Source organism: Idiotropiscis lumnitzeri, chromosome 18 (assembly GCF_059441095.1).
Source record: "Idiotropiscis lumnitzeri isolate Australia: NSW breed Sydney's pygmy pipehorse chromosome 18, RoL_Ilum_1.0, whole genome shotgun sequence".
NCBI classification, from domain to species: Eukaryota; Metazoa; Chordata; class Actinopteri; order Syngnathiformes; family Syngnathidae; genus Idiotropiscis; species Idiotropiscis lumnitzeri.
The window spans coordinates 11,044,503-11,068,051 of NC_142408.1; the positions used below are offsets into that span (position 1 = coordinate 11,044,503).

At 41.4% G+C, this 23,549-nt stretch overlaps 4 protein-coding genes across 5 annotated transcripts; 3 read left to right on the forward strand and 1 right to left on the reverse strand.

Annotated features, from left to right (window-relative positions):
- Positions 1 to 2,090: 2,090 nt before the first annotated feature.
- On the reverse strand, positions 2,091 to 6,095 carry LOC148319487 (bone morphogenetic protein 7-like). Its single transcript, XM_088281855.1, has 5 exons — positions 5,842 to 6,095; positions 4,573 to 4,706; positions 4,421 to 4,498; positions 3,810 to 3,931; positions 2,091 to 3,082 (listed from the first exon to the last, which is right to left on the reverse strand). Exons 1-5 carry the CDS (start codon positions 5,952 to 5,954, stop codon positions 2,939 to 2,941), a joined length of 591 nt encoding a protein of 196 aa, XP_088137981.1. The 5' UTR covers positions 5,955 to 6,095; the 3' UTR covers positions 2,091 to 2,938.
- Positions 6,096 to 7,880: 1,785 nt separating this feature from the next.
- On the forward strand, positions 7,881 to 12,710 carry acads (acyl-CoA dehydrogenase short chain). Its single transcript, XM_088281854.1, has 10 exons — positions 7,881 to 8,170; positions 9,011 to 9,162; positions 9,240 to 9,389; positions 9,688 to 9,799; positions 9,879 to 10,030; positions 10,104 to 10,274; positions 11,171 to 11,308; positions 11,584 to 11,679; positions 11,746 to 11,802; positions 12,236 to 12,710. Exons 1-10 carry the CDS (start codon positions 8,140 to 8,142, stop codon positions 12,386 to 12,388), a joined length of 1,212 nt encoding a protein of 403 aa, XP_088137980.1. The 5' UTR covers positions 7,881 to 8,139; the 3' UTR covers positions 12,389 to 12,710.
- Positions 12,711 to 13,220: 510 nt separating this feature from the next.
- Positions 13,221 to 16,358, forward strand: LOC148319489 (uncharacterized). Its single transcript, XM_088281618.1, has 2 exons — positions 13,221 to 13,545; positions 14,876 to 16,358. The coding sequence occupies exons 1-2, from the start codon at positions 13,434 to 13,436 to the stop codon at positions 16,120 to 16,122; spliced, it is 1,359 nt and encodes a 452-aa protein (XP_088137744.1). The 5' UTR covers positions 13,221 to 13,433; the 3' UTR covers positions 16,123 to 16,358.
- Positions 16,359 to 18,503: 2,145 nt separating this feature from the next.
- Positions 18,504 to 22,920, forward strand: dusp26 (dual specificity phosphatase 26). Of its 2 annotated transcripts, none has more exons than XM_088281977.1 (4): positions 18,504 to 18,638; positions 19,335 to 19,509; positions 20,194 to 20,408; positions 21,433 to 22,920. In XM_088281977.1, the coding sequence occupies exons 2-4, from the start codon at positions 19,340 to 19,342 to the stop codon at positions 21,648 to 21,650; spliced, it is 603 nt and encodes a 200-aa protein (XP_088138103.1). In that variant the 5' UTR covers positions 18,504 to 18,638; positions 19,335 to 19,339; the 3' UTR covers positions 21,651 to 22,920. The 2 variants fall into 2 exon arrangements, with proteins under 2 accessions (XP_088138103.1, XP_088138105.1); XM_088281979.1 differs by having other exon boundaries at positions 18,510 to 18,630.
- Positions 22,921 to 23,549: the final 629 nt, after the last annotated feature.

Here is a 23,549-nt window from a genome sequence, read left to right on the forward strand (position 1 = left end):
GTGAAGTCACCCTGTAAAAGAAAGGCATAAGGGAACTAGAACCGACGAAAAAACAACAAAATAAAAACAACTTGGCTCGGCACTCAGTATTGTATATAGAGAACAAGTAACAAATATGATCACTGTCCATGAAGACGTATGTGTTGTTGTTTATATCACCCGAAATGTAAAGACAATTCATGGGGGGTTATTAGATGTCTCCAGAAGGGGGCGACTAACACAAAAAAACGAATATTGATAAGTATTTCTTTTGGTATGTATTTATTTTGAAAATATAAAAAACATTCACTGATACTCATAATAATAATAATAATGATAATTTGACCTTTATTAGTCCCACAACGGGGAAATTCGAGATTCGAACCGAGGCCTCCTAGGGAGATTGGTTCCTGAACGCGGCGCCTTAGACCACTCGGCCATCCAACATATGAGTGTTGCATTACATACAAAACAATAATACTAGTTTTTGCGATAGTCAATATTGTTTAATAACATTTAAGCCATACAATTATTTAAGTACATGAAAGTATTTTCCAACACGCTTTCCGTCCGCCCAACGCTTGTGCTAAGAAATGTAACACAGGTTGGTGGTCTGCGAAAGCCGCAAGATGAGTGCGGTCGACATTGCTGAACTGGCAAGCTTAGAATATTAGAACGTTGTATAAGAAATCAGGCCAATTTGTCCATCAGCGAACGCTTTTATTATTAAGCCAAAAACGGCTGCTGTTGGCCGCAAACACGCCGATCAGAGAGCGACCAAACACAACCACAACAACATAAAGTTCACTCCAACTGCTGCCTTCACAGCCTCCACAGAAAAGAGGAAAACACAGAACCCTTGAACTATTTACAAAGTCACTACACTATGATTGCTCCGGGGACTTTTCTGGTAAGTCAGCAGCTACGAGAGTTTTGTTGTTGTTATAAGGTTGAGTTTGTGGACAACAAAGCTAGTGTTTGCCCATAAGAAGAATGTATGTTTTTTTTATTATTGCTTGTTTTTGTTGTTTTAATATTCTAGATAACAGTTAGCGTGGAAAACAAGTGCAGATGCCTTATGTCGTCTACAACAGGTGTTTTGATGACCTCTCATCAGTGATGTGCCGGCGTCTGGGAATAGTGGGACAGTCCACCAACAGCCATTACAGTCCACTAACAGGCGTTCAAGCCGCGTTTTAGTTCATCGCCGTCCTATAAGAAGTCGTCTGCGGCTGGCTATGGGCTGATATTTGTGCCACTCGAAACTGAATCTGAATATTGTTGATTTGAATGTGAATTGCTTTACTTTAATATATGAATTGAAAACTGAATTTGAAATAAATAAATTGTATATTGTTTAATTTGAATCTGCTATTTTTCGATCTTTATTTTTTTGTTAGGAACTGTATGCCAACAAACTTGAAAATGAATTTAAGACTAAACTGCGTTTTTTAATTCCTCAAAAATGTGACCACTAAAAATGCAATACTGTATATGCTCACATTCAGTTCGCCGAGTAAAGATTCAAACTTAAGTGACAGACATACGGGAACTTTAGGGTGCCTCTAGGATGAGCAATGGATTCCAGGTACATAGATCTCCTCTTCGGCCAAACAGCACCTTCGTTTTGAAGGCTGTAAACTGCATCATTAGTATTGCCAGCTGCCATTGCAAGGAAGACATAAGATATCTATAAATGATAAGATTCCCCAGAGAAATTTGCGGTGAACAAATGAGCAAACAGCCTTGCTCGTGTCTGACGCTTGGCGCCCCCCAGAGGTCTCTTCTGGTCCTGCAAAAGCATAATCAAAGTAACATTTCTGAGGAATAAAATATAACCTATATAAAAGGCCCTCCAAAATGGCGACAATTTCCTAAATAAATCTGAGTGGTCATATTTAGTGAAGAAGTCTGAAATTTGATTGTGTTCTTAGAAAGCTCTTTCAATGTCTTCAATTTCAATAAATGAATGAGGTCTAAAACATCCGGAATATTCATTGATATATATATGATGTAGATTTTTTTTGGTCATATTCAATGATTGAAAGGTTTCAAATTTGATCAAAGTGGGCTTTCAATGTAGGTCAGGTCAGAATAAAAATTGCAAGGGGTGTTATTGAGGCTAATGAGTTTTTATTGCCTTTTGGGTTTAAAAAAAGGGAAAAAAGACAAAACAAGGACATGCATGCCTTTCATTGGAGTGCTGATCTATTAAAGCACACATTATACATAGTAAAAAAAAAAAAAGATTAATACAGCTCCCTTGCCGTTTTGTATGCAAAAACAACCAATCTGCTTCTGTATAAAAATTGTTAAGATTTTACGACTTGACCAAACACAGCCTTCTTTCTCCAGCAGATGAGACAAACAGTCTTTGGCTCTGGGGCATTTGCACATTTTTGGAGGGAACACGCAGTACCCATGAGCGGCTTCAAACCGCTGCCGCTGACACCAAGGAGATTTCACAGAGGATAAAATGTGAGGCAATAAATCCCTACTATGTTAAGTGCATGACTTTATGTGGTCATTTCTAGGAGAGACAAATTTCTTCCTAGAACACAAATGTAATAGTACAAAGGTTTGACACTCTGCTGTCCTTGAACAAATAGGAATGCAGACTTTTGAGGTTCCCACACTCTGTGTTGAAAGCTCCCAGGATGAATATATTTAAGGAGCAGCAACCACATTCTCGCCTTTAAAAGTCAAATATATCGCCTGGTTGTATTAAGACGAGAATTAAGTCATGTAAAACAGAAGGCAGCTGGGTTGCCCAAATTGAGGGTTGGGTCCCCAAATTGGGTCAGTTTTATGACCATATTTTCCAAATGCTGTCATGTATTTTACTGATAATCAATTTCTTGGCAAAGGGCTTCTTTTTAGAGTGCAATTTACAGCAGGGCATTCAGTTATTAGATATTTTTAGAGTTTAGCAACTATGATGCGCAACAGGTGACAAATTTTACTCCTGACGGGGCTGCACGGTGGCCGGGCAGCCACAGCGACGGGTCAGGTGCATGTTGGTGATGACCACGGTGTTCCACTCGTTCGTGTACATGACGGGCACCGCTTCCTGGGCAGTGGGCTGGCAACATGGCGCCTGGACCTGCAGAAAAAGCAACATACAAGAGGGTTGTTAACACTGGAATGTTCAGAACAACGACATGGCATATCAATGATAATGAAGCTTGTTACTTATTGCAAGACAGCGGATGTGAAAAGTCTACACACCCCAATTTAAGTTGAGTCGTACAGGTTACTAGTTCCTTTAATAGAAAACGTTTTAAAATGATTTAACTGGGTCTAAATTGTTTTTAGGGGGTGTAGACTTTTTATACTAACTGTACATGTATATGACGTGTTTCCATGCATTTACTTATACAGAAAGTTGAAAGTTAATGTTGGGTAAAACATTATTTTATTTAAAAATGTTAATCATTTAATTTGTAAAAGATGCACATTTAAGATTAAGAAATGGAATCTAGTTTTACGGTGCAAAAACACCCCATGAAAAAACTATTCAACAAATAACGAGTGTCTTGTAAAATATGTGAAAAGGATATTGCATACATTTAATTAAGAAAAAAATAATGTGACTTCACGGTTAAAGAATGGTAACAGGCGCCTTTGCCGAACTACTTGTGCTGCCAGATTGCATTCGTCTGAGGTTGGCAAGCGCTGAGACTTGTGGTGCAGCAGCATTTATGTTGGCAATACTGTGGCTTATCTATTGGCAGCTGCCTCCGTTTTCAAAACACTCAGAAGGTGGGGCTTGTGGCTGCAAAAAAAAAACAAAAAAAGTAGCTAATCAATCTCTTCTCTGGCAAACACACCTGCAAGTCATCAAGTTGGGGAGCGGTAGTCTGGGGCCTGCATGACGCGTTGCGGCCGCAAGGGGCGCAGTGGACCAAGGTCACACGCTTGGGAAAAATCATCCAATTGTCCCAGCCCAGATCTGAATGAAAAACATGGAGTAAAATTGCACAATAAACCACTTTGTTTAACGCTGCACACTTCAATCCCAAATATTTTTTCTTAATTAAAAAAAAACTTCATGCAATGTATTTTTAATAGGACAATAGCCATCCAACAGTCCATTAAATAGTACTCACTAATATTGCACTCACCAAAAAAAGATACAGTACTCACACAAATCAATAGAAAGTAAAGAATTGAAATATTTAATATATTGCTTCAATTTAATGAAATGAAAACTAATTATTCACATGGTGACAAACTGCTGCTTTTTGTGAAGTGAGTTGAGATGGCTCAGATCCAGAGTGAAGGAAAATCCTGTGAAACTGCTTAAATGTCCATTATTATAAATAGCTATTGACTTTCTACTTAATTATAGTCAAAATGTATGTTTTATACTATGCGAATTTTTGAAAGCCGACAAAATCATGATAAACTGGAGATCATCCATTGCGAGGCGAGTGTGTACCCGTCATGGAAACCTCTGAGGTCTCGCCGCAGCATCCTGAGGTGTCTTGGCCATCATCAGAGAAGGAGCTGAAAGAAACTAGAGAAATAGGGAAGAAATTTGGCGTCAAATTCTTGGGATTCAGGCTGTTAATATGTGCACACCAGTTCTACCTGCCACAGCCTCAAGCCGCTCAGCAATTCCACTCCACAGCGTCATGGCACTCTCTGACCCCCTCGGCTCGGTCTGCAGGTTGAGGGCAGCCAGGAGCTCCTTACGATTGGACTGCACAGACTCACGATGGCACCTGGACGCAAATGGAAACATCATTTGCGTGGAAATGTTTAAAACATATAGCTTCAGATGAACACAGTGCTCAAACATTGAATCGTAATAAAATACTGAACATTGGTAACTGAAACATATGTGCCAGTATATGTAACAACAGATACATCAAATAAATGCCATAGATATGAAATAATTTAAAAATAAACACATAGAGTTAAAATATTAATTATTCATTAAAAGAAAAGTAAAAAAAATCAAAAATATAAATATAATATTACATTAAAAAAAGACAATATATATATATATAGACAATATAATTGAAAATATTTCTGTCTCTGTGTACGTGCGTGCGTACGTGCATGTATGTTTAAAACTACAGTACGTATTAATATAATGAATGGTGTAGTAAATGCACAAAAATGGAAAAAAAAAATAATAATAATATTGAAACTAAAATGTAAAAATTATGAATCAAAATAAAAATCCACACGAAATAATAAAATATGGATGAAACAAATTATATAAAATTTATGGATAAGATTAGTGTATAAATAAGGAATAAAATATATTATTTTAGACAAAGCAAAAACAGAATACATTTTAACATATACTGTATTCTCTATAGAATTCATTTAAAAATAATTTATATTGATTATTTTTATAAAAATGAAATCTGCTAAAAAATATAAAATGGCTTACATACAAGACAAATGTTAATAACACTGTCAGAATGTCTTATGAATATCTGTAAAGCAAAAAAAAAAAAAAATTCTCTCCAAAACTATGGTAAAATATGTTCAATAATATATTAATAGATACATGGCCCATTGTCTTTCATGTCAGAAATAAAATCCTAAAAATGTCTCTAATTATGTGAGTAAACTTTTTGTCTTTTGGCTTACACATGTTTACCTACGTTTCCATTCAACAAGATAAACTTAAGTGGAGATACAGGCTTTTTACTAATCAGCTATAATTTGGTTATATAAACTCTAAATTGTTGCGTCAATTGATTCTCCATACACTCGGCACAGCATGGGTGGTACACTTGCGGCCCACCATGCAACTCAAATAAGATCTCAGGGAAGCCACCAATACTGTATCAATAATTTAAAGAAAAAGAAACATTGAACATCACGGAGAGTGTCACCCACTTGCTGTTGGAGTCTTCTGGCACTGCATCTTCTGGCTTGGAAGGCTGCAGGACGAACGCAATCACCATGGAGGAGCACATCAGTGCCATCACGGTGACGACGGCAAAGGACATCTCAGGTCTCTGGATGGACGAACGGACGGCGGCGGTGGGCAAACTCGACAAATGTGGAGGCGACGGCTTCTTGCAATGGCAAGTGGCAGGAGGAGTGACCAGACGGGCAGATGCTGCTCAAGGTATTGCTTTTCAGGGCCTGGGAAAACTAGCTTTTTATCTTTCTGTAGCCCTGCTTGGCCTTGAGATGCTTTACATTGTTGTCCTGTCCCATGGTCTGTGTGAAAGAGAACATGGAGGACGTGCCAGAACACATACCGACAGAGAGGAAGGACGAGATTAACAGCCGAGTAAAAGAAGGTGCAAAACCACCCACATGTTCTGAAATGAACTGAGAAACCCCAGTAAAATAACATCAAACAAACTAATTACATTATGGGAGTCAAACACCAAGCCAGACACACCTGCTCCCCATCTTTGAATGTGGACCACTAAAGCAATTGAAATTTATTAATTCATTCATATTATATATATATATATATATATTTATATACACATTGGGCCTTCTGATTGGCGACAGGAACATCTGTAAAGATAAACATTTAATCTTGCATGTTGCCTCAAGTTCAATCAATGAATGAGATTTTCTTTATTTGCACTTTTCATACTGTAGATAAAATGTCGCACAAAGTGCTTCAGGGAACGTAAAGAACCCCAACACCGCCAACACACATAAAAAGATACAAACATGGACAAAGTCTTTACTTCAGTTCAATACTTATTGTTTTGCTCCTTCGAGTGGGTGTATTTGAGCCACTTAGGGGCAGAATAATTTAGATTTACGGGTCTACAGTACAGTGCATTGAGACATCACAACTAAGGTCAGTAAGTCAGTAATATCAGTAGTTCTTCACTGAGGATAAAGAATAGAATTATCTGTAAATATATGTTGCCTAAATTGTTATGTGATTTTATCTGTCAAACATGCCTTTCAATTTTATAGACTATTCATTGCACTCTCCAAATTGGGAGTTGGACATTGTAAACTCACCAATAGAGGAAGAAATGCTACAAGGTCGTTTACATAGACTAGTCAGAACATTAGGTACACCAGCAATTCTCACTTGAGTTGACGACATGACACAAATGCTAATTGTAAATATTAAACAAACGTGCGTTGCGTATAACCACTTCTACCCCCCCATCAACACAGTTGTAAAATGTGCACGTTTGAAACATGAATATGTACAAAAGCTGTCAAGAAAATTTGAAAAATTCTAGTTTACAAGAAAAATAAAGTTTATTTTCAGAAATATATGTTGTCTTTCCAGTATTTTTTATATTCAACATTACACAACAGTGAGAGGCATTTATTGAAAAGATATCTGCAGAGTTTCACAGATTCTGAATGCAGTGATTCCTGATGAAGCAAATATTTTTCGCAAAATGTTGACAATGGAGTGGAAATTAAACAAGTCTAAATTCTTAGGGATCAACCCAGACCGTGAGCTTTGTTGAAAGTCACATATAGAAAACTAATATCAAAAAGTATTGTGACACTGAGCGGAATAAAAAGATTGCTCATTGGAAATCATTTGTGTTTATTGTATTTGTCTCATTGGCCTTTTGAAATGTGGGGAAAGGCCTGCATCCACAAGACAGATCCATAAATTTAGTTGCAACACAACAAATATAATCCATCATGTGTGGGATTTTTGCAACTAAAACACTTTTGGAGAACTCAAAAACTTTGAAAAGAAATGGACTGAATACCAAATCTTCAAAATTCAAAAAGCAGATGAGTTGCTTGTCGATATTTTATGTGGTGTGGGAATATTGTAATTAATCGATTTTCGATATTTTCCCCAACCCACAAGCATGTTTTCCCTTCTTTTTTAATTGGCTTTTTATTTGGTATTTTTTCCAAATCAAGTAAGAAGCGAGCAAGTTACAAAAAACGTCAGTTCCGGGAAATGTCGGTGACTTGGTGCCTTTACGTTCACAAGGGTTTATGAACTTTTGCCAAAATGACTTTAAATCTACCCAAATGTACGACCAAAGGTTGTATAACGGCGACATAACAGTGATAATAAATCTACAAAGTTACCCTACTGGAATAAATCAAGCTGTAGTCTAAATTCAGCGCCGCCATTCTCCGATTTGGCGTTTTGTAAAAGAACGCGTGTCTCCGGATCCCAACGCTCCTTGGACGCAGCACAATTACTGTCACGGCGCAGAAGCAAACATGGCGGCGCTTCTCTGCAGAGCCACCAAAGGTGAGCAATTTTCCCCTCCAAATGTCACAATTCTGTCACGAAAACAAAACTTCGCGTTTCAGGGTTGCATGAGCGCCGTGTGGGATGCGTTGACGTCCGTTCGCTCGCTCACAACGTTTAGCCAAGTTCGCGTTTAGCCTAACTTAGCACGTCGACGCCAAATTACGTCACTGTACTGTGCAATTATTAACAACAACAACAACAAAAAATCACAACCATCTCCGCAACTTAAAAAGTGTTAGTCCCAACAAATCAAGCTCAACAAATCAACTTTTAAAATGGGTTTACATCGGAGGCAATGAGGTCAAGTGTTTGAAGCATGAGAAAGCAGAAATATTCATGATATTTATTTCAAGAGCCAGGCTAAGGTGACCATGTTCGACCTTTCACCCAGTTAGCGCGAAGCTAGCTGGGGAGCTGATGGAAACCAGCTCCTGCTTCGTTCCATGGACACTGACTGTACTATTTATTACAACTAAGAAGAGTTAGGTGTTGTATTCAAATACTCACCGTTGCTTTTATGGAATAATTGTCGCTACAGTGGTCCCAAATAGGATGATGATGATGATGATGATGATGATAATAATGATAATGAGACTCATGACCATGTGAAAAGCCAACCAAAACTACCAGTGAGACAACCACATGGACATTCTTAACATTTTTGTAAACTCCTCCAGTTTCTCTTTCTGTCAGCAGTGATGTTGTTAACATAAGCAGGATCCAGTTTCGACCATAGACTCCACTCGAAAAATCAATTTAAAAAGAGTCCTGTCAAATAAGATGGAATTAATCAATCATTTGGCCGTTAATTTCCGATTGACGTTGACTTCCTTGTAGCCGTTGGCATGTGCGTGCGCGGTCTTTCTCACCTGGCTGAACTTCCGGAAACTCATGACATGCTGCGACGGACGTGTCGCGACTTCGCCGACCGGGAGCTGGCGCCCATCGCCGCCCGGCTGGACAAAGAGCAGACGTACCCGGCGCAACAGGTATGTCACGCCACGTGCAAGCTTGCCGCGCTGGTTGTCTTTGCAACAGTGGCTCATGTGTGCGTGTGCTGTTTTAGATCTTGGAGCTGGGCGCCATGGGTGTGATGGCCATGGAGGTCCCAGAGGAGCTGGGTGGCGCCGGCATGGACTACCTGGCGTATTCCGTGGCCATGGAGGAAATTAGCCGCGGCTGCGCCAGCACCGGCGTGGTTGTCTCTGTCAACAACGTGAGACGCTGTCTATGTTAGTGCCGGACGCATCAGATGAGACGTGCTGTCATGACTACGTCACGTCTTGTGAATCTTGCCATGTGTCTTGACACACATTGCTGTTGCGTGTCATGACTCGTCATGAGTGGTGTCTCATCAATTCTTGGCATGAGTTGTCAAGTAACGAGTCATGGCATTCTTCTCGTCACGTGTCATGACTCAGGTCCTGTCTTGTCATGTTAGTCATGACTTGTCCATGTCATGTTCGTCGTAACGTATGTCGTACGTGTCCTGCCCCTCATTACCTGTATGTCAGTCTCTCTACTTAGGTCCGATCCTGAAGTTTGGTTCTGAGGACCAGAAGAAGAAGTGGATCACACCTTTCACCAGCGGCCATCAAGTTGGCTGCTTCGCCCTCAGCGAGCCAGGTACAGACAGCCGCCGATTGCGTGCGTGAGCCCACCTCTGGACGCTTTAACTTCCTGTGACACGGCGGCCGCCTCTCAGGCAACGGCAGCGATGCGGGCGCCGCGTCCACGGTAGCGCATCAGGACGGCGACCATTGGGTCTTGAACGGCACCAAAGCGTGGATCACCAACAGCTGGGACGCCGCCGCCGCCGTCATCTTCGCCACCACTGACAGGAAGCTCAAACACAAGGCACGACGGCAGCGCTCGTCTCAGAGGTGGTTCATGTGGTGCTAACGCCAGCCCGTTTCGTCGCACCTCGCAGGGCATCAGCGCCTTCCTGGTGCCCATGCCACACCCGGGCCTCTTGCTGGGCAAGAAGGAGGACAAGCTGGGCATCAAGGCATCGTCCACCGCCAACATCATCCTGGAGGACTGCAGGATCCCGTTAGACAACATGCTGGGCCCCCGTGGCGCCGGATTCAAGATCGCCATGGTAACTAGATTGCCACCATTGCTTGGCAGGATTCCATCGAAACATTGCCACGCTAATGCTAACATGTAGTGCGAAATACCAAATACGGCGTCATCTAGTGATGCCTTGATATACCAGTGCCTTGGCCTCCGTGTTTTTTCAGGTCTTTTTTTCTTGTCATGGGATGTGATTCATCCATTCACATTTGTTTCTGTTTCGTGGAAGGACAATCCCACTTGGTGGCGCTAATGCACCATTACGCCAATCAACAGTAGGATGGATGACAGAACTAAGGCTTAACTGATATGGACTTTTTTTTTTTAAGCGGAAGCAAATTTTGATATTTGGGAGAATTTTATTTTAATAACTGCTTTATAATAATGATATACAATGTACATAAAGAACAAAGTAATGTGCGCTTACAACAATGATGATGTGAATTCCAGGCTGAACATTTGCCTGGTTTATAAAACTTTGTCCTATGACATTAAAAAAAAGAAGTCGGATTTTTTAACTAATACTTGATTAAATCAGCTATCCAATTAATCAGTCAGCCCTTAAGGCCTCTACACATCAATCACACGTCGGCCATCGTAAAGTCGGTACACTCTGTCTGTTTTGGTGTAGCGTGCAACGTCAGGAAGTCTGACCCGTTGTTGGAGCGTCAGGGGGGGAGTGTTCGGCCGATTCAACATGTACAATTGGGCCGGGCTGTCGGGTTAAATGAGCTCTGTGATTGGCTGTTAGGTAGCGAATCAGTACACTGAACAAGAACGAGGCATGACAAAAGGGGAGAGACTGTGAAAATTCAAACTGTTCCTCAAGAATTAAATCAACTTTGCTCATTACTTGTGTGTGTGTGAGAACTTGTCAAATATGTGATGTGGCTTTAATCATGCAGCGTTTGCGACCCTCAGCAAACTCTGGACAGCGGGCGCATCGGCATCGCGGCTCAGGCACTGGGCATCGCTCAGGCTTCGCTAGACTGCGCCGCCGATTACGCGCATAAGCGCGACGCTTTCGGAGCACCCATCGGAAAACTGCAAGCTATTCAGGTAACCAGCATGTGTCTTTAAATAGTTGTTTCTTGGGTGGTGAGGAAGTGAACTGGGATTTTTATTGATTCATTTGAGTTTGTCAGGATGATTTTCATATGAAAAGCGCTTTGTTACAGCTCAAACTGTTGTGAAATGCGCTATATAAATAAAGTTGTATTTTTCCTTCAAGTTGACTGCTTTGATTAGTGGCTGCTTTTGTTTGATCCTTGTGGATATGCAGTCACTCACTACTTAGTGTTTTAATTATTTATTATTTTTTGTGTCTGGGGTAGTTCAAGTTGGCCGACATGGCGCTGGTCATCGAGAGCGCTCGCCTGCTCACGTGGAAGGCGGCCCTCCTGCGCGACGCCAAGAGACCTTTCACCAAGGTAGGCACAAGCCGTTGCTAAAACATCCTGCCTTGGGCCCTTTCTCAATAAAATCCTCGTCTCCAGGAAGCTGCCATGGCCAAACTGGCCGCCTCCGAAGCCGCCACCTTCTGCTCCCACCAGGTACGGCCGCTCAACTTTGCAGTTGATCTCCTTGCATGACCAATGTCCTAACCACAGGTGGGTAGAGTAGCCAAAACAAAGAGCAAATCCGTAAAAAATATAACCCAACAGCACATTCCAACAACACTCCGGGTTTCCCAACAGATTAAGTGGAACAGAGTATGCTCTGAGTGTATTTGCGAACACACTTTTAGTAGCAAAGCTGGGCACTTGACCCTTTTTTGCCGGTCAGTCCCCCGCCCTCCGGCCACTATCTCGGCACGGTTCCGGCCTCGACCCTCCGGCCTTATTCCTAAAAATTGTCGGCTCAATTTTTTGGGTTATGTCCATCCCTTTCTGATCCAATTTGGTCCAGTTTGTCCCAGCTGTTTTTAGAGTGCAATCATTCGTCATGAAACCTGTGTAACCCGCGGCGTGGCCTGTTGCCCATCAGGCCATCCAGGTCCTGGGTGGGATGGGCTATGTGACCGACATGCCCGCCGAGCGCCACTACCGTGACGCTCGCATCACGGAGATCTACGAGGGCACCAGCGAGATCCAGAGACTGGTCATCGCGGGACAGCTACTCAAGGAATACGCGGCCTAGCCGGACCCTCGCCCAAATACCTCCAAGCGGTGATTGGAACATGAACAATGTCAACAGAACATGAGGATATGCCCATAACCAACACAAGATCTGCCTTTTTTTCCCCTTCCACTAAACGTTAGACTATTTGGTTTCTGTTTACCATGTGTGTGTGTGGGAAGAAAAAAAACACTTGATTTCACACAAGATTGATCGTTATTGTGTTTAGGCAACAATTGGCGCCCTAAGCACCTGGACAAGTGATGTGTGCCTCAACCACAATTGTGATTGTGAACATGCTAAATGATGTGAAATGAAATGGAAATATATACTTGAATAAATCGCCTTTTTGTAATGTGAAAATAGAAATTACTACTTTCCTACAGAGATTACTGATATAAATGAAACTAAAACAACAACAACAAAAAACTATTTGAAGCTACCTCGTTTTTGGCTGTTAATTGCCCCCCCCCCCCCCCCCCACCCCAACAGTCAAAACTTTGGAGCATGGTGTGCATTCATCTGATTAATTATTTTCCCACGGACGCGAGACTAATCCGAAAACCACGTTTTCACTTGCAGAGTACATGGAACATATTAAAAAGAAAACGTTTGACTACAAAAAATGTTTAGCATTTTTCTCTTGCATCACTTGTATACGTGAAGTAGTTTTCGAATAGTTAATTTCATACTTTTACTTAAGTAACAAGCTGGGGTTGATACTGAAACTTCTACTAAAGTATTTTGAAATGCAAAGATATATAATTCTACTTGAGTGATGAACGTTAATACTTTTGACAACACTGAAAATACCAACGCTATTCCATTCGTCATCGTCTGTGGACCAGACGCGCTTTGATGACGTATATTTGAACGCGCTATATTTTGGTAGCATAACTGCTTGACTTGACTGCGAGGGGGTAAATGTTCGCCTTTGGTTTAATCGTCTCAGTTGACACTTATCGGCCTGGCCTGGCCTATTTAGGCTTAGTTTAGTTTCGCCTAACCTACACTATCGTGGCTCGCTAGCCGCCAACAGAGACGCGTTTGTGGAAATCGTTCGAATATGTGCGCAAAAGGGACTGCAGAGTTTGAGGGGGAGCTTTGTGAAGCAAAAGACGACAAGGAGCGGCAACGTCGCCAACTACTCGATGCAAGAGTTGTGCTTCACACAGCAGGTTTGCTCGCTTTCTGCCTCTCACGTGATGACTAACTGCAGTACTTTCTTGTTACCAATATTCTCGTGATTGTTTTTTTCATGAGCCTGGACATTAAAAAAATGCAAAGGCGTATTTATATAATGCGCTGCATTCCGTTCGCAAGGTAACGCTTTGGGCGTTGCATGATTGTCAATACATTTTAAAGGAAGACCGAATCCAGAAAACAGTTCGAAACGTAAAATTGATGTGACGTCTGTATTGAGGCGCTGAACTGAAAGGGAGAAACTCAAGCACAATTTGCACGTGTTTAATGGTTTTAAAACTTTTTTATACCAAGTCCTACGTTTAAAAATAAAAGTTCATCAACGACAAGCAAGCTTTATTCATAAAAAGTATAGGATTGTCAACGCCGTGCTTTAAAATAGGAAAATATAAACACAACTTAATTCATCCATCCATCCATTATCTAAACCGCTTCTCCTCGCTAGGGTCGCGGGGGGGGGGGCGCTGGAGCCTATCCCAGCTATCTTCAGGCAGTAGGCGGGGGACACCCTGAACTGGTTGCCAGCCATTCGCAGGGCACACGAAGACGAACAACCATCCACGCTGGCACTCATATTTAGGGGCATTTTAGAGTGTCCAATCAACCTGCCATGCATATTTTTTGGAATGTGGGAGGAAACCGGAGTACCTGGAGGAAACCCACGCAAGCACGGGGAGAACATGCAAACTCCACACAGGATGGCCGGAGCCGGGATCGAACCCACAACCAATGCCGTCTCAAACTGTGAGGCCATCGTGCTAACCAGTCGGCCACCGTGCCACACCCACAACCTAATTATTCAGCTAATAATTTATTGTACATGAACGCTACATATAAAAGGAACTTCAATATATATTTTTAAAGTAACCAGTTAAATATTAAATCCAAATTTATATTGTACTTACATTTTTTATACATCTGAAGTTGACTCAAAAAGGAATGTTTTCAACTACAGAAACCCAAGTTCATGATCAACACTTCTACGGACTCATAGTTGGTAAAACTTAATATTCACCTGTAAATAAACTCCTCCCAAATACCAGATACACTGAAAACAAATACTTTGAGTGCAATGGCATGAAAAGAAATGCCCAAGAGGGCAACAGAGCAAGCTGAACTGATGTTTACACGTCCATCTTTTCCAATATTTTGTTGTCATATTGCAATATGAGCCGCTTTGTTTTTAAAAGAAAAAAAAGTTCAGTGTTATGTTTCCGCCACCATGCAGCCCTACTCCAAAATCAACAAAAATCACCACGTCAAAGTCACAGGGTGACATGTATTTTGTCTATTTGTCTCCTGCAGATGTCGGTGAAAAAACAACGTCGCTTCCTGTTGGAGGGGAAGCTATAGCGTGCGCGTCCGCTCATGTGAAAGAACAGGAGGAGGAGGAGGAGGAGAAGCAATGGCCTCCTCACATTAAGGAGGAAGAGCAGGAGGAAGCTGTCACCAAGTCGCCATGCACTGGTGTACCTCTCAAGAGTGAAGATGAACATGAAGATGAAGGTCCAAGTGAGGCCAGCGGTGGGGCGGAACCTCTCAGCTGCAGCAATCCAAGTCAATACGCGACAACAGAAGGTGTCGGGCAATCTCCTGTTGAGCAACTCTTGGCACCACTGTCAGATAGTGACAACGCAACGTCACGCTCTTCTCACACGCATGACGAGGAGGAGAACAGTGAAGAGTCTGAAGGTCATGTGACATGTCACCCTGACAACAAATGCAGGGAAAGTACAGAGTGTGGGAAAACTTTGGGCTCCAAGTCTCATTTGAAGAAGCATCTAACGATGCACACAGGAGAGAAACCTTTTGCATGTTCATATTGTGGTAAAATTTTTTCTGTGAAGGGAAAATTAGAAATACACACAAGAATACACACTGGAGAGAAACCTTTTGCTTGCCCAATTTGTGGTAAAAGATTCACTCAGAAGGGAAACTTAAAAACACACATAATAACACACACTGGAGAGAAACCTTTTGTCTGCTCAGTTTGTGATAGACGTTTTTCAGTGAAGGGAAAATTGGCAATACACACGAGAACACACATCCGATCTTTTGTCTGCTCGGTTTGTGGTCAAAGATTCTCTTGCAAGCAGGATATAAAACTCCACATAAGGGAACACGCTGTTTGGAAACCTTATTTATGTGCACAATGTGGTAAAAGTTTCACTGCAAAAAAATATTTGAGAGAACATTCTGCAACACACAGTAGTGAGAAACCTTATACATGCAAGGTTTGTGGTAAAAGTTTCCTTAATAAGGGAAATTTGACAACGCACACATTTATACACACTGGAGAGAGACCTTTTACCTGCTCCGTTTGTGGTCAAACATTCACTCGAAGGGACCATTTGGCAAACCACACGAGAACTCACACTGGCGAGAAACTTTATACATGCACAGTTTGTGGTAACAGTTTCTTTAATAAGGGAAATTTGACAACACACACCAGAATACACGCCGGCGAGAGACCTTTTGCCTGCTCGGATTGTGGTCAAACGTTCACTCGAAGAGACCATTTGACAAGCCACACAAGAACGCACACACGCTAAGGAACGTCTTGATCTGCTCAGTTTGTCAACAGTTGTGAAAATGTCGACGTTTACATGTCAGCGTGTTGAACTGATCGCAAGTGACTTTCTGGTGCCTTCGAGAAGGCTTTGCCTGAGCATTCGGATGGGCTTTGTCCGATGTTTTGCTGACACACAAATCAAAACTTGGACTCTTGATGTCAAGATGGAAACGTGTAAATGGGATCCTGAATAAAATACAACTCTTCAAACAGCGAGACACACTCACTGAAGACTGATTTTGTTATTTGGTGTTGCTGAGGCGTGGCACGTTATTGATAGTAAATTAAGTAAATTGCACCTTATAATCGTGTGTGTGCGCTCAGATATTTGTGTTCGATGAAATGAAAATTTGGATATCACTAATTTCTCTAATTTCACTTTAAAGAAGAAGTTATGGTGTTCTGTCCCAGTGGTCCTACTTTCAACCATGTTGACCTTTGCCCCCTGGCGTCCAAAGATGTAAGTGAGGGCTTATATGGCTCGAATTTGGAAATGTTGAGACAGGGACATTTTTAAGAAATGATTGAGCTCAATTGGCAAAAGCCAGGGTCATAACGGAAGTAAAAAATATTTTTCAAATCACCTCAAGATCACAGAAGAAGACAAATTAATACTAAGACAACTCCAGCATAAAATGGATGAACTTTACTGTTGTAAAGCTTGAGGGTGCTTTTGTTAGGTCCGTGAAAAAAAAAATTACTTGAGGAGAGAGAGGAGAATTCAATTTTTTTTTCCTCGCTTTGAAAAACACCACTCAAAAATGAACAGAATTTATCAGTTAAATATCAATGGTACAATCACATATGATGCAAAAAAACGTTTTGGGGTTCTGTGGTGACTTATGCAAATTTTATGGCTCAAACTATAATGCAGAGAACAGTGGATTCAGTGAGAACTCCACCTACTGTGGACGAACTTGTGAAATCCATTGCTTGGCTTAAAAATAACAGATCCTAACTGATGGTTTGGTTTCCAAGTTCAACAAATCTTTTTTTTAGATCAACTCTCTCCATTTCTATTGCAAATATTTTAGGAAGGTATAAAGCAGGAGTGTCAAACTCAAAAACACAGTGGGCCGAAAAGTAAAACTTAACACAGCCGCGGGCCAACATTTAATTTTTTAAGAATAATATAAATGCAAATTTTTTTGTAGAATTTTTTTTATCAGAAGTGGTTTTATTAATGCAATACAATGTATAGTTTTTTAAATGACTTATCATTTTGAATGTTGCTATTATATAGAATGTAAAATGGTATAGTAGCATTTGCTATAGCCTCGCGGGCCAAATATACTTACACTCCGGGCCACATATGGTAACACTCCGGGCAAAATTTGGCCCGCGGGCCAGAGCTTGACACCTTTTATATAGAGAATGAAGTCTTCTTAAAGCCTCATAACATTAATTCCTAAACCCGACAAAGACACATCAAAAATTGGAAACATATTGGTATGTTGAATACTTGTATTTCTAACTCCTGAAAAAATGTAGCTTTTGGGATTTTTTTTTTGCGACACCGTTAAAGCCTTATACACTAATGCAAATACCTCTATTAAAATGAAAAATGTCACAACAGATTTAAGTGTGGTATACGTGAAGGCAGACGGAGATTGGTAATATGTGTTTGACGCAACAACAAAAATGTAACATGAAGATTTGTCCTCTCTTTCCAAAGAATTTTGTCTCCATTTTACATGTTGTGTCATATTGGAACCGCTTTGGAACATATATAAGTTGGAAAGAGGTCTGGTCCATCCCAAATAGGTATTTGCTCACTAGGTGAAGGAAGTGACATTTAAAAGTGACAATGATGTGAGTTGCTCTTTTATTGGCACCCAAGCAGAGACGGACGGTTCAACACTTGTTTTGGATCTGCTCATACTCTCGGACTGTCCGAGTCGGACATTGTAGAGGGATTTCAGTTAATTTGTCAGTTTGTTTCTTTGTAAAGATTTTTCTTTAAGGTGGGAAAATATTGTTTTCCTTTTTTTTCCGTAAGTCTGTTGTTGAAGATGCTATTTCCAGAATGCATTTGGTACTACTTGGGGCTAAAAATTTTATTCATAAATGTAAGTATGGCAATCATTTAGCCGACCTTTTTACACTTTCTCATTGATACAGTTTCCTATATTAAACATTTAAATGGCTCAAGTAACATGAAGGCTCTGAAAGCTTTAAATAATTGTAAAACTTTAAATTCAGTTAAATGTACCCCTGTCATTAGATATTTTAATTTATTTGTTTATTCTTTCAGTTGTACACTACTATATTGTTATTTTATCTTTCGAATAGGTTAGTTTATTGAACATATTCTGTTCTGTACTTGTTCTTTGCTTGAATAAAGATATTTAAAAAAAAAAGTGACGATGATGATGATGATGATGAACACAAGATGGCGGCGATGAGGATTTTCTCAGGTAGCTTCTGGCCTGCACGTGCGAATCCGTTCGTGTAAACAACAGGACGACGTCGACGAAAGCCAACAAACGTATGCAGGTGACGCGCACACACGCACGCGCAGTATTTCTCCGCTAGTGATTCACGGCACGTATATGAACACGCACACACCTTGACACGTACGTGCTCATGCTCACGCAGGATATGCTATCACACCCAAACACGCAGACGCTCACGTTGGCCGATAGCTGGGTTATGAAATTGGTGCATTTTGTCTAATGCCATTATGGGCGGGGCTTCGCTCACTCATCAGAAGAAATTCTAAAGGCGTTGGAATAAGGTTTCGAATTAGGATGAAGGTTTATAAATCGGGGTTTATTCTAGGATTAGGGTTCAAAGTAGGGTTTCAAACTAGGGTTTTAAATTTTAAATTACATTTTTAAATTGGGGTTGTATTTTGATGTACAAAAAATGCGCGCACACGCTCACATTTAAATACACTGTAAGTCAAATATTGAAACCCATTTATAATTACAATACAATTCAACCTTATTTACATTTCATTCAACAATTGAAGCTGTAACAACAAAGCGCTTAGCGCAGAGTAAAAATATAAACACACACACTTAGACACACGATATCCACAAACTCGCACTAAAGTGCACGCCCAAACATCGCCTCACACACGACACAGGTTTAACACAAACACATGGGTGATGCACACTTGCGCATTCACAGGACCTCATACACACTCACAGGTATGTCTGACAAGATGGCGTGTGCGTGTGTGCGCAGGCGTGATGGCGTTTATGTGTGGCTTCTCGCGCTCACGCAGCGGCTCGCGCTCGCCCGCTCGCCAGGATTCCTGCGAGCGCGTCAGCGTGTCGGAGCTGGAGCGACTTTTGAGCAGCGGCAAGACCGCCTGCAACCACGCAGATCAAGTCTGGCCCGGACTCTACATCGGAGACCAGTCAGTTCGCACACGCAGTCGCTTCACCCTGAATACGACGACAATCCATGGGGTTATTTTGCCTTGGTTTGTTTGACCCCACATTGGGTTATTTTCAACCCAGCCGTTTTCAGGGTGTCTGATCCAATCTGATTTGATGTCTGAATCATGGTGAACAATTGCATTTTTAACATCACTAAAAAAAAATTTTTTTTCCCCAGGAAAATGGCTACGCAAATGATAAAGCACATTGAAATGTCTATTTTTCCACCATTTCATAAACGAAAATTTGATGGCAAACAGCATTTTCGGGAAAAACACTTAAGAAGTGTCGATTGTTTTATTCATGAATAAATGTGTTTCGTTGGTCAAGTACCACTTTTACATGTCAATATACTTGATCAAAACATGTAACGATGCCACAATTCGAATTCGACCGTTTTGGGCGGATTTATGGTTTCAATTAAGTGGCTTTTGTGCTGCTCCTTCGTTGGCCACTTGGGGGCAGTATAAGGCAAGGCAACTTTAGTTCTCGACCACGTTTCATACTCAAGGTAAAACCATGTGCTTCGCGTGATTGAAAGTGCAATGTTGCAAAACATTGACTTAAATAGGTTTCAATAATGGAAAAAAATGTTTCACCTACTGGAGCAAAATGTTTGTTTCCCTCCGTTTTGTTACGTACAAAAATCTGCTTTCTTTCAGAAACATGGCGTCGGACCGTCGCGAGCTTTCGCGCGTGGGCATCACTCACATCGTGAACTGCGCGCAGAGCCGATGGCGTGGCGGCGGCGGCGACTGCTACGCCGGAATGAACATGACCTACCTCGGCATCGAGGCGCATGACTCGCCCGCCTTCGACATGAGCAAAAACTTTTATCCTGCCGCCGACTTCATACACAAAGCGCTCAGTGGAGGAGGTGTGTGTACAGTGCATGCCCGTGTTGGCGTGCAAGTGTGGCCAGTGGACGTTTCGTTTATGAACAGTCAATGCATGAGTGTGTCCGGGTATCTATTTATAGCTGTGTGTGTGGGGGGGGGGGCTCGAAATGACGCGTAATAAAAACAAAAAATACTGTATGTATTGATAAAGTCAAAACTGAGTTTTTTTTCTTTACCATTGTGTAAATACAAATGAAATGCATTAAAGACAGCACAAACACGCTCAACTCCGTTGCGTTACATGCGCATGGAGTCAAAGAAACTTCTAGTACCATTGCTTCATGAAGTTCGGGGCCTACTCAGTAAGTGAGGAGGTCATCTGCATTTCCCTTTAAAGTATTTAATTACATTCGTGTCAAGGTCCCGAGATATGTACGGCATTACTAAACTCGGTAATATAAAAATTGATTGTAACTCCATATATTACCTGCTAACTGCCAAAATGTAATATATTAGTGTACCGCGTATCCCCAATACTGGTTTGTCCACTCTGTATACGCATGTCAGTCCATGTGAATGTATATAGTGTGTGGAAATTGTAGGGGTCTGTTTTCGCGTGCACGCAAACGTGCATTCGCGTAAGTGTGCGTGGCGAGCTAAGTGTTCGCATAGCAACAAAGTGCTTGGAAGAGGAGCAATGGTTTGTTAGCAGATCTGAGCAAATGCTAACGTGTCCGCGACGCAATACTGTGACTGCATGCATGTGTGCGTGTTTGTGTGAAGAGTGTATGATCGTGTGTTTTTGTGACTTGTGTATATTTGTGTGTCATTTTGTGTGTACGTTGCATCGTTGTGTTTTCCAGTGTAACGTGACCATGTACTATCGTGTGTGTTTAATGTGTAAATAAAGTTGTATTGTATTGTATGTGAGTGCTGTGCTGTGCCATATAATTTGTGTGTGAGTGTACATCCGCCATAATATGTAGTACTACTATGCGGGGGTATGTGATTGTGTGTTTATGCGTGTGCAATGACTGACAGTTGTGTTGTGGTGGCGCACAGGCAAGGTTCTGGTTCACTGCGCGGTTGGTCTGAGCCGCTCGGCCACGCTGGTCCTAGCCTACCTGATGATCCGGCAGAACCTAACCCTGGTGGAAGCCATCAAAACCGTCAAGGACCACCGTGGGGTCACGCCCAACCGAGGATTTCTGCGCCAGCTCAGCGGATTGGACGGCATCCTGCGTGAGAGTCGTCGCGCGGCCGCCGCGCAGACCAGCTAATGCTAAGAGAATGCTAACGTCACAGTATGCGTACATACGACCGAAAACAATATCAGCTAAAAACTGCCCAAATGACCAAGTGCTCAGTCAGGTTAGCGCTAATGCTAAGGAAAAACAACAACCAGCCTGAGCTCATTTTTCATCAGCTAGATGAAAAAATTGACATCACAATTACCTCCATCTCGGTGTTGATGAACCGGTTTTCTATTCAGACGTTCTTTGCTAATTCTCAACACAGAAGCTGATTAGTTTAGCCAAGATGTGACCAAACACACTGCTGGATTTGTAGATCAATTTATGTTGATAGATAGTGTCAAGTACTCATGTTTGTGTTTTTCTTCACATGCTTGGAAAACACGTCACAAATGTATAAGTGTTAGCATCGCAACAAAGTCCTTGAAGAGGAGCTCTGATTTGTTAGCAGAAATAAGCAAATGTTAAAGGCTAATACGTCCACAAGTTAATTGGGTGACATCAAAACATTCCAGATTAATGATATCTGCTACTAAATGCCCGGAAGAAAATGTCAGACAGCGAGGTTTGTGCTAATACTCATGAGAAACATCAAGCTAATGCTAATGAGCGTGAGCTAACACTCAACTATTGAATCAAAATTTTACTTTTCAAAGTGCTTTCGCAATGAACCAGTCTCGGTTTTACGTATCACTGAGAGACAAAAATTGGGAGCCATCGGCAACTGCCAACCACCTACCAAAATGTCTTTTGAAGCCATATTCTAAACATAACAGGAAGGCCACCATTTTAAATTTAAGTTCCCCATCGTGCAAGTAGACTGCGGCCAGCGCTACAAGGGCCTTTTACAGCTGCTTGCATTTTTTTGGGGGTGTTTTTTTAGAGACTTGTTCTTGTATGTATTTGGAGAAACGAAGCTAATTAGCTTATTATTATTAACTTATGTAAACAGCAAACTATTTGTACAGTATAGTCAATGTTAATAGTCAAATGCTCATTTGATTGTTTTTCACCAGTAAAACCTCTTGAGGACTCACGCGGTCCAGTTACCCAATGTGAACTTGAATATACTGTAGTGCAAGCTGACCTGGTTTCTTGCTATAACTAATCAATACCTTTGTCATTTTCAGAGCTGGGCACTTGACCCTTTTTTGCTGGTCAGTCCCCCGCCCTCCAGCCACGATCTCTTTACCGTTCTGGTCTCGACCCTCTGGTCTTATTCATCAAAATTGTCAGCAGGTGGGAGGTGCGCGTTCCGTGAGCTCAGAATAAAGAAATGCAGACATGCTTGAACGTACACTGCCGTCTCACGTCTCTTTTTACACAAACAGTTGATAGTGCCGCTTTTGACGGGTTTTGAGGCAATTTTTGTCATTTGCCCATTTTGCCGTTTTAATTGTCTAACTTAGACCAGAAGAACACATACGTTGGAACGGCAATCGTCGGAATAAATTCAACTATTGTGGTGTTTTACGCACAGACATTTAAGGGAATATGCCCATAGCTAAGAACCTCAAATTCGTCGCGATCGCCCAGCCCGAGGACAGCTTGTACGTTAGCATGTTAGCTTCCTAGCTCTCGTGTTATCGTGGTTTATAACAGAACTTAAAACTGCCGAAATTGATGTTTGTGTTAGCTGGCCACTTGGGGACCGAGATATGTCCTTTGTGTTCACATCAGTACATTTTCATATTTGTAAAATTATAATTTTGTGCTCCACTGTGTCACAGTTTTGTGCTATTTCAACTTAAGCGTGAAAAGCAAACGTGCTCGTCTTGATCTGTGGACGTCAAACGTGTTGTGTGGTTCTGTGCTGTGATTGGCTGTCACTTTAAATTGGACGTTTTTCTGTTTTAAGAAAGATTTTTTTTTTTTTATTGTTTCTGATGCCTTACAGTTTGATTTTTAGACTTGGATTTCTGTTTT